Source organism: Limanda limanda, chromosome 11 (assembly GCF_963576545.1).
Source record: "Limanda limanda chromosome 11, fLimLim1.1, whole genome shotgun sequence".
Lineage (NCBI taxonomy): Eukaryota > Metazoa > Chordata > Actinopteri > Pleuronectiformes > Pleuronectidae > Limanda > Limanda limanda.
In genome coordinates this window covers 23,691,785-23,706,563 of record NC_083646.1, presented here as the reverse complement: position 1 = coordinate 23,706,563, position 14,779 = coordinate 23,691,785, and the positions used below count along the sequence as shown (strand labels likewise).

Below are 14,779 nucleotides of genomic sequence, written 5' to 3'. Positions count from 1 at the left end.
TTTAATCGTTGTTCTATCATAGCTTTTATGGAACGTTAATCATCATCATCGTCATCATCATCATCATCATCGTCTTCATCATCATCATAATCATCATCATCATCATCATCATCATCATCATCATCATCATCATCATCATCATCATCATCATCATCATCATCATCATCATCATCATCATCATCATCATCATCATCATCATCATCATCATCATCATCATCATCATCATCATCATCATCATCATCATCACCATCATCATCATCATCATCACCTCCACAGTACACATGATACATGTGCTCATCCATGTGCTGCTTTGATGGATAATCTTGCTGATTTCCACACACACACGGTTTATGTGCTTTACCATCATTCACCTGCACTCCCCTTTCACCACATTCTCTGAGGCAGTCTGTGACAAATTGTGTGATTATATTTCAACGTTTATAAGTTAAATGGTTAAATGATTTGTATTTATAAAGCACCTTTCTAGTGTTGATGACCACTCAAAGCACTTTACAGTACAGTTTCACAAATTCAATTTTATCTGTTCACCCCTGAAACTCCAAAAGTGTTTTATGGACTGAGACACTTGACCCACTCCTCCATCAGCATAGTGATGAGGAGTGGTGAATTTAAATTTTTCGGGGAACTATCCCTTTAAAGCCAGACCAAGGCCCCTTTCTTCTTCTAACCCTGGCATTTCTATGTGCTAATTAACACTAATTAACATTAAAGGGGACATATTATGCCAATATTACCACAGTTGATATGGTTCCTTTGGGTCTTAATAAAATGTCTGTAACATATTTTTGTCAAAAATACCACAAGGATCATTTAAAACAGCACCCTTTTTACTCTGTCTAAAACAGAGTAAAAAGGGGACATTGCCTTCAAATATGAATTCAATCTATTTCGCCCTTATGTCTTCAGAGGCTGGGACGTTACGTACAGATCTGTGCGGATCCAAAACTATAATGAGTGTATGGGGGGCGGAGGGGTGTGTCTCTTACATGGGGGGAGGCTATGTAAGAGACTCCCATTTGGCCTGTGACGGAGGAGACGCACGGAAGCTCATTCGCAGTCACTCAAGTATGACGTTTCTGACATAGAGAAACCAGAAAAAAACGCAGGATTTGTTTTTTTTCAGAGTTTTTGGGTTGGTAGACATGCCAGATACCCAAACAAACATGTAGAAGCACTACAAAAGTGGAATTTTCATAATATGTTCCCTTTAAATCTCCTAGATTGCAGGGAGAATTATAGTAGTTCTGTCCAACGCTGAACTTTCATGCGGCCATCTTCACCCTGGTGCCACCAGAAGTCCTGTGGAAGAAGGTGTTGTTAAAAGAAGTGGATCTAAAACAATCAATTCATAGCTTGCTCGTACAGACAGGATTGGCTATCAACTCAGGCCCAGAACAGGTAAAAATAATGCAGAGTCAAAAGGAAAATTGTAAAAAGAAGATAATTTCTTTATTTTATGTATAACCCCTCCATAAATCTTGTAAGTTATAGTGTGGTATCCAAATATTGTGCAAACATGGACAATAGACATAGACAAATACATGAACATCGGAGACATTACTATTGCCTACGCTCACCATACTGTCATGTCTGACTATGCAATTAACTTCTATGGCCTTAATTGTTATTATAATTTAAGGATAAAAGTTAAATGTTTTACAAATACACACCTTTGTTATCACGGTCTAATCCCCACACGCTTATGATGTTAGGGCAGTTTGATTTATGTTAAAGCAGCTGTAGATGAATATGAACAAGGCGATACAACTTTAACAGAAAACGCTCCAGAGGACGATGAGCAGTTACTGGCAGACAATCAAGTTTTGGCACAACACTGGTCTACAACGCTGTCACCGGCTTCATCTTGCAATGGCCAAGTGGAAATTAGATTATCCTCATGGCCTTAAAAAAGTCCTTAAATGTATATATATAAATATATGTAAATATATGTAAATACAGCCCTGACCCCACCTTACCCACTCCCCGCCATCACAATGTCACCTGCAGTTGAGGAGCCTCTCCCAGGTACTGAGCTCCACCCACAAGTTGACAAGATTGTTTTTTTATGTTTGTGACATCACATCACAGTGATTTTCACCTAAGAGGGACTGTAAGTCTATCAGGCTGGTATGTCGTCAGCCTCAAGCTGCCAAGTAGGAATCCTAAAACATCAACTTGCAGGAGTAAGGATCACTCAGGACGATCACTTTATCCTCTTCATTGTGGACGTTCAGATGGGGGTTGTCCAGCCTGACGGATGTGTTACATTCAGTGTGGAACAATTTCTCAAATCCACACCAGAGGACATGTAATTCAACCAGAGCTGAAAACTAACCTCCACTTCCTTACTATTGAAACATCAACGTACGGAACATACAGTACAAAATAAAATGGAGCGTACGAAATATATTAGTGCTGTTGCTTCAACATGTTTGGATGATTCCTATGTGTGAGGTTTCACGTAGCCGGCAACATTTTGTCAGAGAAAATGATAGTTAAATAGTGTGAAGTCTATTCAATTCCTCTTACTTTACTAATATATGCTTAGTTTGAAGTATTTGTGACTCGCAAAAAAACTACAAGAATCAAGTTGCAACATTTTTTATTAACAAACTCCATGTGTAATTTGCTTTACTGCTGGCTAAGCTACAGCAGAAATGGAAAGACAACAGCTATAATAATTGAATAAATGTCACAGCATTAGCAATAAGAACAATAATAGAGTGTGCAGATTCATGTCAAATATGGCTTATTTTATTCAGCTTTTCCCCACTATTATGTGTAATACCACACTGTCACATTTATTGGAGTCAAAGAAGTTTGAATGAAAATGATTATGACTTTTCAGTCTTAGGTTGCAAAAGTGAATGCAGCAAACAGTCATATTGCTCCATCTACATAGTGGTTGCAAATTTTAATGTCACACATGAACTAATAAGCAACAGTGGTTATAACATTTACTGTTGATATGAATGCAGGCAAGGTGGCTATTAGTAGTGATGATGCTTTCTCTAACTCAGGACTTTAGCACTTTGACTTCATCAGATAAAACTGTAGTGAGATGCATAGAAAAGGAAGAACAGGAAAGACATGCAGCACAGTGCAGACACAGGACTCGCAGTCAGCAGCAGGGCCACATGTTGTGGAACCATAACAACATGTCTGACTCAGAATAGTGTAATAAGGCATCAGTTGAGTTCACAGGGGGTCGTTTCTGGTTCCATTTCAGTCTCTCTGGTTCACAGGACGAAGCTGGAGTTTGGTTCAGCTGAGGGAGAAAGAGGAACAGTCAGAAGATACAAATAAACTAGAATAATAGGAACAGAAAGGTGAGTGGGGTTAGGGTTAGGCGCTTGATGTTAAAGATAAAACAGACACATAACTCTGAATGTTATGTTTCATAATTTTAAGGCTGCTGCACACTATAGAATAATCGGGTTGTTACCGATTATTGACCCGATTTTTCCCTTTCTACAATCGGGGCGGAGAGCGTGCAAGAGAGAGAGAGAGATGACTGGGAAGTGTCACCAACCGAATGTTGCGTACTTGAATAGCTGTGATGAAAAAGAGCAATGAATTTCTGACTCACTTCCAGCTCGCACTGCAAAATGTAAAATCCATGACAACATTCATGGTTTTTTTCCGCTGCAAAACAGCCTCTTTGTTTTTCTTACTGAAGAAGATATAGCGCATGGTCTGAGGCTGTGGCCAAGTTGTCCAGTGTGTGTGTGTTCTGAAGATTATAAGATTAACAATTGGTCAAACCTGTTATTATGTCTGTGGTCTCCAACGTTTTTTAAAAAGATTAGAAAATCCTGTAGTGTGCAGCAGCCCTTATATGTAATGTGTCTATCTCAGTGGCACAACTGTAGTTGATTATTGTAAAAACTCATTTTAAGAACGCAGGTGGATGATCTTAGTTCTGATTTGTTCCAATGTTTATACTATATGTGTGGTCATGCCAAATTCTTTAATTATTTTAAGACTGTTTTTATTTGGTTTGAATGCTATTTGAATGTTTTTTTAGGTTTGTGTTTCATTTATGAAGCCCTTTGTAACTTTGTTGTTGTTATTATTATATTATTATGATTAATATCAGTATTAGTATCAGTAGTAATATATAGACATACCTGTTTTACTTCGGTTCAGGGACGAGGCTGGGGCAGTAAAGTGTAAACAACTTTGGAGGAGTCATTTGGTTTTCTATCAGCACCTCGTGGCAGGTTGTGGACCTGCACTTGGTCTGCACTGAATTAACATCAACAACGAATAAAAAACATATGAGTTCATCTGGACATCTGAGTCAGATTATCGCATGAGCAGATATATTGTTGTGTGCGTCAATACTGGGACCAGAGATTTATTGTAATATCACAAACAGAAGAAGGCGTAAGAAGAGGAGGAATGAAACAGTCCAAAGAGACAGCGATGACAGGAGATGATGACAACAAGAGAGCAAGAGGGAGATGTGGATGAATAAACCAGTGAGGTTGTAAAATAAAGACATGAAACAGTAGATGTGCTGCTGCGGTCAACAGATCGGTAGGAAGAGCAGATGGAGGAAGATGACAGAATATTGGAAAATGAAAAAAAGAAGAGATGGAAAGTGAAAGAGTCGGATTCAGAGGGGGAGAGGAAGAGATGAAGATAGACATGGCACGTACCAACCATACAGTCTATGGTACCAACTCAGTTAAGATGAAACAAACTCCACTTCCAGATGACTAAATCACCCTTAATCTAAAGGGGCACGATTTCATGTAAACTGGGTTTGGTTAAAAAAGAAAAGAAAAACAAGCTACCTGCACAACTTGGAGTAGTGGACAGTGATGTAGTTGGGGGCGGGTTTGCGAGTTTCAACCTCTGTGATTGGCGGGGCATCTTTTAGAGGAACGATGGAGGGATGGGAGCTGTCACTCAAGTCTTCTGGTTCTTCCTAGACAGTTACACAAAAAAAAACTAAATCAAATATTCCAGTAGTTTTCATTTGGGTTGTAAGACTTAGCTGCTTACCGGAATGTCAGACATCTTGCCCTTTCTCACTGGGAAGGTCTGTTGGGCTGACTCATAGAACATGGTGTCAACTGTCAGTGACGGACGCTGGGGTCACAAACACACACACACACACACACACGCACACACGCACACACACACACACACACACACACACACACACACACACACACACACACACACACACACACAAAGACAAAAAAGTGAATTCAAATCGCACATCCTAGATAAGTGTAATATTAGAAACTTGATTTTATTTACAGGTAGAAGAACTGTTAAGTAAGTTTAAGGGTATTGAAAATAATTACACAGTTATTACTGTACCTTGTTTGCTACTTCTACTGACTCCATGTCTACTTTGTGCATGTTCTTGCTGCGGAGACACAGAAACGGTTATCAAACCATAATAAAGTGATAACATATAACACAAATGTAATTCAATTAATCCAGAAAACAGGCTGACAGAGAATCAAACTCCTGCAAAAGAAATCAATGCAATATTCAACAAACTCATATTGAGTAAAAAAAGCTATAAAAGACAAACATTTTTAATAATGCAGAGAACAACAGAAATAGTAGCACATTGAGCAGTGAGAAAACAGCAGTGTACAATTCCTAATCACATGCAGCTGACCTCAATCACAACCAGATCTTCTTCTGAAACTAGACAATGAGAACAAAAAACCCCCACAATATATAACATATTAATCATTTAACAGTAACATTAATTGTTGTTGGAAAAGGTTAGGACGAAGTATGTAGACCTAATGGATCACTGATATAAATGGACATATATCAGTTAATTTAAAAAACTAATATGTTCGGGGTTATCAGTCAGTGTGATTTGGCGTGTGGACTTTACTGAAAGAATAAAACCTTTTATTCACCATCAATATCTGATCTTCATCATGCAGATGTGGAAATGTACCATGCTTGAATCAAAGATAATTTCCGGAGCCAATCTCAGCCGACAGTGGGCGAGAGGAGGGGTACAGCCTTGACATGTTGCCAGCATATCACATTGACAAATAACCATTTACACACACATTCACTCCTACTGTCAAATAAAAGTCTCCAATTAACCTAACCCATTGGACTGCAGGAGGAAGCTGGATTACCCTAAGAAAACCTTCACAGCAAGGGACGGAACATGTAAACTCCTCACAGAAAGGCTCAGGGCCCGGACCTTCATTCGAACAAAGAACCTTTTTGCAATGAGGTGACAGCTAAAAAAGGATTGGGATGTGCAAGTCTCTCAGGCATGGGCTAATGTCATTGTTCATCAGTCTACCATCAGACTAAAACTGAACCAGTATGTGTAGATGCTAGGATATAGACAAAGCCACTGCTCTCCAAGAAGAACATTGCTGCACATTTAACAAGAAAGTTATTGGAAAAATGTTTCTATGAAAGCAGATGGTACATGGGCGGTATTTATATTGCTCTTTCCTAGTCCTATCAACCAATCAAAGCACCTTACACTCCATTCACACACTGTCATCAGGTGTGATTTCGGGTTTGATATCTTGCCCAAGGACAATTTGGCACACGAACAGGAGGAGCTGGAGATCCAGGGACGCTGGAAGTCAGTCAGAGTCGGGTGTAAGAGAGAAACTTTATGTAATGATATCAAATTAAATTCAGTTCAGCAGAGCAATATGTGTTTTACGTGTGCTAATTTGAACGTTAACATTTCCTGATTCAGGTTTAGAACACTATACTACAGCAGACAGCGAACTTGATAAAACAAATTCTACATATTCAGCTTTGGACGGATCAGGTTTATTCTCAATTGTCAATGTCACATGTTGCATTTTTGCATCAGATGCGACACACATAAGCATAAACTGGAAATACACTGGATGCTCTAAAATGAAGATAAATATTTCAAAATGAACAATGAGTGAATTTTGTGTCCTAACCCTAACTGCTCTGATGCTTTCAAAAGGCTTGCCAGGAAAATTAAATGACATTTGGGGTGAGGTTTGTTTAGTTCACTTTTTTGCCTTTCAGTTACAGCCTGTCACCAATAGGAATGTGGAGCCCCCTTGCAGGAATTGAACCATGCTTTTGTTGCATCCTGATGTCTGCAGTGCAGATACATATCTATACTAGAGGATCTGGTCACATGCTCGTCAGCTGTATGTGAGTAGAAATATGTAACGTTTTGAATGGTCCCCAAACTTTGTGGCACAACTGTAATTCCTGTCACCTGATCATAATGGCCACCGTCAGAGTGATGAGTCCAGCAGACACACCCACTGCGGATGCCAAGGCAATGACCTTAAGGCGACCTGTCGGGGGAAGGATAAGAGAGGTCATCATCAGCACGACTGGAAGCAAGAAGTGAAACGAGGAAATGGTGGATGGATGAGAGATGACATGAAATGAACAAAAATAGAAGTGCAGCGAGCTAAAAGAAAACAGCAGACATAAAAATAGAAAAAGGGAAAGCGAGGGAACGGGAAAAGAGCTGTGCATCATCCTGCAGCTGTCTAGACTCGAGACGTGTGTTTCCAGTTGTGATGTCCAAACCTAACTCCACTTCTTCAGCTGTCTAGACTCAAATAGTAGTTTTCCACAACACCTCATCACCTCCTCCTCTGCCCTCATAGTGAGAGGACTTTACATGACTCACCATGACTCATAGACAAACAGCCAGGAATCATGCGAGCACAATGAAGACCAGAGCCTGGACCTGGTGCTGTGGTAGTGACAGGGAGGTTTTATCACTCACTTCAAACTCATAGAGACCTACATAAAACACTGTCAGTGCCACAATATCACATAAATCTCAGATAATCAGAAACCTAGATGTCAAGAATGGGGGAGGGGTGTTTCCCAGAGGGTATCAGAGACATGCCATCTCCTCCATTGCAATACACTAGTACACATGATGTCAAAGCAGAGATGAACCACTACAATTCATTAAACTCACCAGGTTCCTCTGCTTTGTCTGTTTTTAAGGTTCACAAACTTGCAATGTTGGCAATAATCATTTTAAAGAAATATATTCCATATTTGTTGTTATAAAAACAAAACAACAAACTAGTAAATCAGCATATGACAAGTTCATTATCTTACAACAGAGTATAGAGCCATACAAAAATCAAGAATTAGTTGTTATATTACAAAAGTGAAGCGAAAATTTGTGTCTAAGAGTCATCTTAGTCTATTGCCTGCATTAAAATCAGTTTCACAAAGTAATACTTCACATTTAGGCACATGAGCACCACATTATCATACGTATCAGGACTTTGAAGATCTCGTAAGAAACTCTCTTGGAGCCAATCCCAGCTGACATTGGGCAAGAGGCGGGGCACACCGAGGACAGTTCACCAGCGTATCACAGGGTCAACATACAGAGACAAACTACAACTCACACTCATACCTGTGGTCAATTTAGAGGCTCCAATTGACCTCAAATGTGAGAGGAAGCCAGACAACCTGGGGAAAGTCTGGTTTCACTCTTCAGGGACTATAAATATATTTAGTGAATCTAATATCCTTCTGTCTGATATTGATATTTCAGTTAAGGCCGAATGGGTGACCTAACCGACCAACACACTGCTGACAGGGATACAAATAAAAGTGATAATCTACATTGAAATATACATAAACGAAATATGCTTCACTTTTGTTGTGACACAGTTCAAAGATAGACAAACAAAGAGTGTGAAGGGTGAGATGATGTCAATGTATGAGTCTCAATTTACCTCTGACTCGTACGGTGAGAACCGGAGAGCTGTGGGCTCCGATTCGGTTCCTGGCCTCACAGTAGTACTGGCCGCTCTCTCCAGGGCCGACCTCTGAGAAGGTGAAAACTGGACCAGACTTGGCGCCCAACGCTGAGCAATGGAGCACAAAGAGCGTTTCAGAGAAAGGCAGACACATAGATAAACAGAACAGGGGCCCAATGAGCTTTTATAAGCATTTTACCACATAGGAACTTTAGTATTGATGATTTTGTTAAATTAACTTCAAGTGGAATCACATTTTTTGAATGCTAACATTGTACAGAGCCCCCGTCCAGAGCTAAGCGGTGCCATGTGAAGTTGTCCACTGCTGGGTTAGCCTGACTGCTGCAGGTCAGAGTCAACTGTCGGCCAGCGTCCACCACACTGGAGGGACGAGCCAGAACCGAGGTGTTCTTAGGAGGATCTGGAGAGAGAGGGAGGGGAAACAAGACAGGGAGTGGATTTGAGTTTATGTTGATTGCACTAATCAAATCTTTTCTTCATCCACATGACATGGACAATTTTTAAAGGTGTGTTATGATTCTTTGGGATACAAAGTCAAAGTGACAATGAGAGACAAAAAAGGAAGGTGGAGGTAAGGAGAGATTGCTGATATCAACCCCAATATTTGGTCAGATGCTTCTGGCAAAACTATCTCAGATAATAATCTAAATGTAGAAGAGACCCAACGCCACTACTTACAGACTACAGTGAGTGTTGCAACGGGGGAGGTTTGGTATCCTAACCGGTTGGATGCGGTGCAGTAGTACTGACCAGCGCTGTGAGCACGCACCGATGGTAACGTCAGGTTCTGAAATGTTCCTTTAGCCAACACCTGTTCACCTAGAATACGATACCAAGCATATCTGCGAGAGAGATGATAATGGAAAACAGTGTCATTTTTTTTAAGAGAGAGATAGAGATAGATAGACTGATAACACTGGGTTTAGTTTAAATAAGGAGATATGGATATACTGTTTATCTACTGTATTTTGGTCAAAAGTTCTCATTCCTACTTTATATGATAACAAAGGGAAAACACTTAAAGACCATGATATGAAAACATTTAAAATGTAGAAAGGTAATACTCAGGTCATGTGTTTGTCATGTGTTTGGTTTATACTTGAAGGAAACTCCATGTTGATTCCTGGTACCTGTAGGCAGGAGGGTTGGCGTGGCTGACGCAGCTCAGGTTCACATATGAACCTTCTCTGATGTCCCCTCGAGGACTCAGCAGCACATGTGTGTTCTTTGGAGAGTCTAGTAGTCGCAGAGACAGAGAAAAAAACAGGAGGATCATTACCACATCATGAATGTTTTTGTCTCCAACAAACCATATCAAATCCATCATGCTGTTTTTACCCAGGAAACTGAATGTTGAATCTTAAATATGGGATTTCAAATATACCAAAAAATAATAATAATCTTCTTCTTCTTCTTCTTCTTCTTCTTCATTTTAACATAATAGTTGACCCAAAAAGGCACTCATTATCTACTCACCACTAATCTGATGGAGGGGTGGGTGAAGTGTTTGAGTCAGGGGTAAACAGTTCTGCAGCCAAATCCAATCCAACTGGGGAACACTTCTTCAAATGTAAAAGAAACAACTTCAAAAAAACATTAAATGCCTCCATACTGCCGCGTGGTGTCAATTGTATTGGATTTGGCCGCAACACTGTTTACCCCTGAGACTCCAGAAGTGTTTTGTGGACCCACTCCTCCATCAAGTAGATAATGAGTGAGACCTGAGACATATAGCACATCATACATCCAGATCTAATATAGGTTTTGATAATCCATAATAATTTCTGTAAGATGTAGCCTGCACACCATGCCTGTGACAGTGATGAAATCACACTTACAAGTGACATTGAGCAGCAGTGGTTTGGAGCGGTCTGTCCCCAGTGAGCTGCGCGCTACACAGAAGTACTCTCCTCTGTCTGAGTACTTGAGGTGGGACAGGTGGAGCTGAGGCCGGAAGCTGTCCGGGATGCTGCCACTCTCCATGTCTGAAGAGCAGAGACACACGTGCAGATTAGCACATGTATGACCTACCGTTAGAGGACACTCCAAACACCATCTCTGTCATCAACCGTTCGTAAACAGCCCGGACTGTCCTGTACCTTTAAACCATGCAAAGCTTTCTACCGGCGGAGCTGCATCACTGCTGCAGGTCAGAGTGACCGACCCCCCCTCGGTCACCTCCCCTCCAGGAAACACAGATATAGAGGTGGAGTGAGGGCCATCTGGAGGGAGAGCGAGAGAAGGAAAAACAGAAGATATAAGAAAGAAAACTGGTACAGAGAGGGAAGACAACAGGAGGAGATATATTACAAAATGTAAATACGTTTGTAGTTTATCATATAAAACATTTGAAGCTTTTTTAACTGTTAAAATCCTCACATGCTATTGCACATATTGTATTGCAAATCTCTTAAATACATAAACATTGGATATAGTTTTAGCTGCACGTGTTTCGGTGTCCTGCAGGCATGTGTAGGTAGGAACAGGTATCCTGAAATCCTCCTGTTTTGGTCGGCTTGATTGTTTGATTGATGTTACTCACGTCCCAGAGCGAGGGAGAGGGAGGGGCACTGTACATTTTGTGGCGGGATCGGTCGACAGGTGTAAGCTCCAACCTGCTGCTGGTCAAAACGAGTGATGATCATCCATTTCTCATAAGAGCCGAGGTTCAGTCCATTCCTGTTTTAAACAGTGTTCATTTTACTCAAGTTAGTGAAACGTGCATTGTGCAGAATGCTGGTTAACAGTCACTGCTTGAAGTATGTTCAAGTGATGCTGTGAGCTATGACATTACATTGGACTAGATTTCCCCTCGGTCTTTAAGGACGGCCAAATCTTAAATGTAGTGAACAAAGTTGAATATCTGGTTCACAGTGAGGATGATTTATTCCATGATGGCAATGTGCAGCATGAGTGCTGTTCTTTGCACAAGCCAACATGTTGCTACACAAATTTTCTGTGTCCAAATTAAATGAAATTAGCTATTTTTAGAGCTGACTGTACTTTACACAGCACACGTGTGGTGCAGCTAGTCATGCAAAACTGAATAACCCTCAGGTGATATATGATGATGATGCAGGATGGACAATTGCAAGCTACCTGTTAGTAGCTTGCAAGTAGCGGCCTTAACTGAGACAATTCATCTTGTTTTTAGAAGCACTGGAACAATAGTCTATATGTGTTTTTAATCCTTGTGTACTTGTATAGTAACATGACTGTATTCTATATTTTCCAGCTGTATTTTTTGTAAAGTAAAGCTGAACATATACACTTACAAACCTGTAGAGTGTGATGCTTGCATTCTATAGTTTTGTGTTATTTTGTGATTTCTTTATTTTATTGTTTTTATACTGATATGGACCTGAGTCTGAAATAAAGTGTAACTAACATCTACAAACCTGTAGAGTGCAAGGCTCCTTCCTGGAGCAGCACAGCCACTGGCCTGGCAGCCAACAAACACTGTCTCCCCGAAGCCAAACATGTTGGCCGGTCTGGCTGGATGCACGTGGACCTGGAGGTCTGACATATACACACAGATATTCACACGTGCACATAACCACTGGCATCACAGTGAGATGTTCTCATGGTTTCAGTTTGTACCTGTGACATCGAGAGTGATGGTGTCGGGGGAGGTCCATCTACCATGTGGTTGGTCGGTCTCAAACCTGAAGTGATACTGGCCAGCATCACTCAGCTTCACGCCCCGAATCTGGACTGAACAGCTGGAATAGCTGCCCCCGATGTAGCTGAAACCCGGGATTAAAGAGTCCTACCTTATTTCCAATCAGGTCACTTTCAAAAATGTAATTTCATCCGACATCCATCATACAGTGTATCTATGTTTCTCTTACCGTGTGCGTCCACGGTACGACAGGCTGATCTGATTTGAGTCAGTGTGGTGGGTGAACTCTCTGAGACCCTCCGCAGACACACGGAACCACATGACTCGCTTCACAATGTGGCCTGAAAACCAGAACGCAGCATGTAAGTATATATGAACTACAATATTTATTATCCAATAACCAAGAGAGGATACAAAATCCATATATCCATTAATCCATCCATCATGCAGAGCCCATTAGGATAACAAATTTCATACCTGATGGGTAGTCATAGCGACAGGGCAAAGTGACAGTTGTTCCTGCCCACACGCATATCTCTCTCCTGGAAAATGAAACACTCCACCTGCTCTGGATACCTGAGCATAAAAACACACAGACACGGGCAGGGCAGGGGCACCAATACATTAAGGCACAAACACAAAAAATCTGAATCAGCAAGTAAACACATTCAAAAAAGGCCACAAAAAAACAACTTGCACAGAGCACCCAAGTTGAAAAGCATCTCTACACTCTTCTGTCTTTTCAAACATTTTTATCTTCTGAACTTTTTTTTTATTGAAGACCAGCTCAGATACCAGGGTGATTAAGCATCTACTGACTGAAAGTACTTTCCGAAACAAATTTAAGCATATTGAAGGTTTAGAGAAACTAAAGAATGAGAAAAATTCAATCATCTGGAAGTAAAACATTTCCTTCCATTTGGCTTCTCAGAGAGGAACTTTAACCTCAGTTGTGACACATTAAATGTTAGCACTGAGATTGAGCCTTGAAGTGCAGCCGTGGTGTCGTCCTGTGCTGCTAACTGCCTGCCTGACTGACTACCTTGCACAAAAGCCAATCAATACTTATAAATAACCTGAGCGTAAAGGCACAAAGGACACCTGGCTGCAGAACCCTATGTGCATAATGGATCCTATTAGTCAGTCATTTATCTTTCCAAACATTTTTTACAGTAATGTGGGATACTTTTTTAAAAGGAAAACTTTGGAATAAAGTACAAATGTAAGGTAAAGTGGCTTCCAGCTCATCTCTCCTGATTCTGTTGAATTTAAATAAATGTAAAACCTTGTTCAGTTAGATTTGACCCCTCCACAATGAAACTAAGCTATGATATCAGGGTGGTGTTTGTCTTACCTGGTAAAGCTGTGAGGATGATGCCCAGAACCAACGCACCAGCCAACATCTCCGCTGGCACGAGCTCTGTCATGTCACCACAGCAGCAGAGAGGCAGGGACACAGAGGAGTGGATAACCACACATTTATCAGGATAAGCACCAAACACAAAACAGCTTATTAAAGGTGAAAAAACTCACCTCTGTAGATATCTTCATTCACCTCAGCACAGTCTAACAGACAGACAGACTTGTGTGCGACCCGGACAGCGATGGAGGGGATTTTTTATGGCGGTGACAGTTCCATGGTGCTCAGAGTCAGGTGGTGTGAGGTGAGCGGAGGAGTGGAGAGGGCAAGAGGAGGAGGAGGAGAAAGAGGAGGAAGAGGAAGTATACAGTATGTGTGTGTTTGTTAAGTCGCTTCAGCCTCCTCATCATCCTCCATCTTTTGAGTTGTTTCTATTTTCACTTTTTCTCACTTCCCCCTCTGCAGGTCTGTGACTGTTTTAAGCTGCGGTGATTTTCACTATGTTGCAATGAAAATGTGACTTGTCCTTGTGATTGTGTCACTTCCACAACTGTCTCTTGATGACAACCAGAGCAGTAAAGCAAATGGTGTGTTTATGTGCCTGTGATGTGATGTATTGTGGTTTGATAATGCTTATACTAGTCTTCCAGAGAAATAATGCACAGGTTTGGTGTACGAAGTTGAGATATCGATCAGCTCATACCTATGGACACCATTCACATCACATATTTGAACTATTGATCATATTCAAATATTGACCGCTCCAGCTGTAACTAAATGTTCATGACCACACATACAGGAGACTCAGTGATCAGATTTATGGCATCGCAGGGGCGAGGGGATAATCACTCTGCTCTCACACTGTCACAACAGCGCGGCAAATTTACACCATCGTGATTGACGGATGTGTTAAATCAGCCATGTCTATCTGTTGAAAAGACAGACGTGCACGGTTCATTTGAGAAATGAATTCAGGCCTGCTGGCGTTCGCTCATATACATA

The 14,779-nt window shown here is 40.9% G+C and overlaps 1 protein-coding gene across 1 annotated transcript; it reads right to left on the bottom strand.

Annotated features, from left to right (window-relative positions):
• Positions 1-2,646: 2,646 nt before the first annotated feature.
• si:dkey-33i11.1 (B-cell receptor CD22) lies at positions 2,647-14,013 on the bottom strand. Its single transcript, XM_061081869.1, has 19 exons — positions 13,951-14,013; positions 13,772-13,837; positions 12,895-12,993; positions 12,647-12,758; positions 12,396-12,541; positions 12,194-12,314; positions 11,338-11,474; positions 10,895-11,017; positions 10,634-10,780; positions 9,926-10,031; positions 9,474-9,637; positions 9,046-9,195; positions 8,751-8,882; positions 7,247-7,328; positions 5,359-5,407; positions 5,035-5,121; positions 4,824-4,957; positions 4,152-4,269; positions 2,647-3,289 (listed from the first exon to the last, which is right to left on the bottom strand). The coding sequence occupies exons 2-18, from the start codon at positions 13,818-13,820 to the stop codon at positions 4,167-4,169; spliced, it is 1,941 nt and encodes a 646-aa protein (XP_060937852.1). The 5' UTR covers positions 13,821-13,837; positions 13,951-14,013; the 3' UTR covers positions 2,647-3,289; positions 4,152-4,166.
• Between the last annotated feature and the right edge of the window lie 766 nt (positions 14,014-14,779).

What these genes read in the sequence shown, in the direction of transcription:
- si:dkey-33i11.1 (XM_061081869.1), bottom strand. Translation starts at nt 13,820, where the DNA reads ATGTTGGCTGGTGCGTTGGTTCTGGGCATCATCCTCACAGCTTTACCA. An exon ending in TGCAACACTCACTGTAGTCT is followed by an intron (nt 9,196 to 9,473) that starts GTAAGTAGTGGC and finishes CTCTCTCTCCAG; the next exon opens with ATCCTCCTAAGAACACCTCG. An exon ending in TCTCACCGTACGAGTCAGAG is followed by an intron (nt 7,329 to 8,750) that starts GTAAATTGAGAC and finishes TTCCCCCGACAG; the next exon opens with GTCGCCTTAAGGTCATTGCC.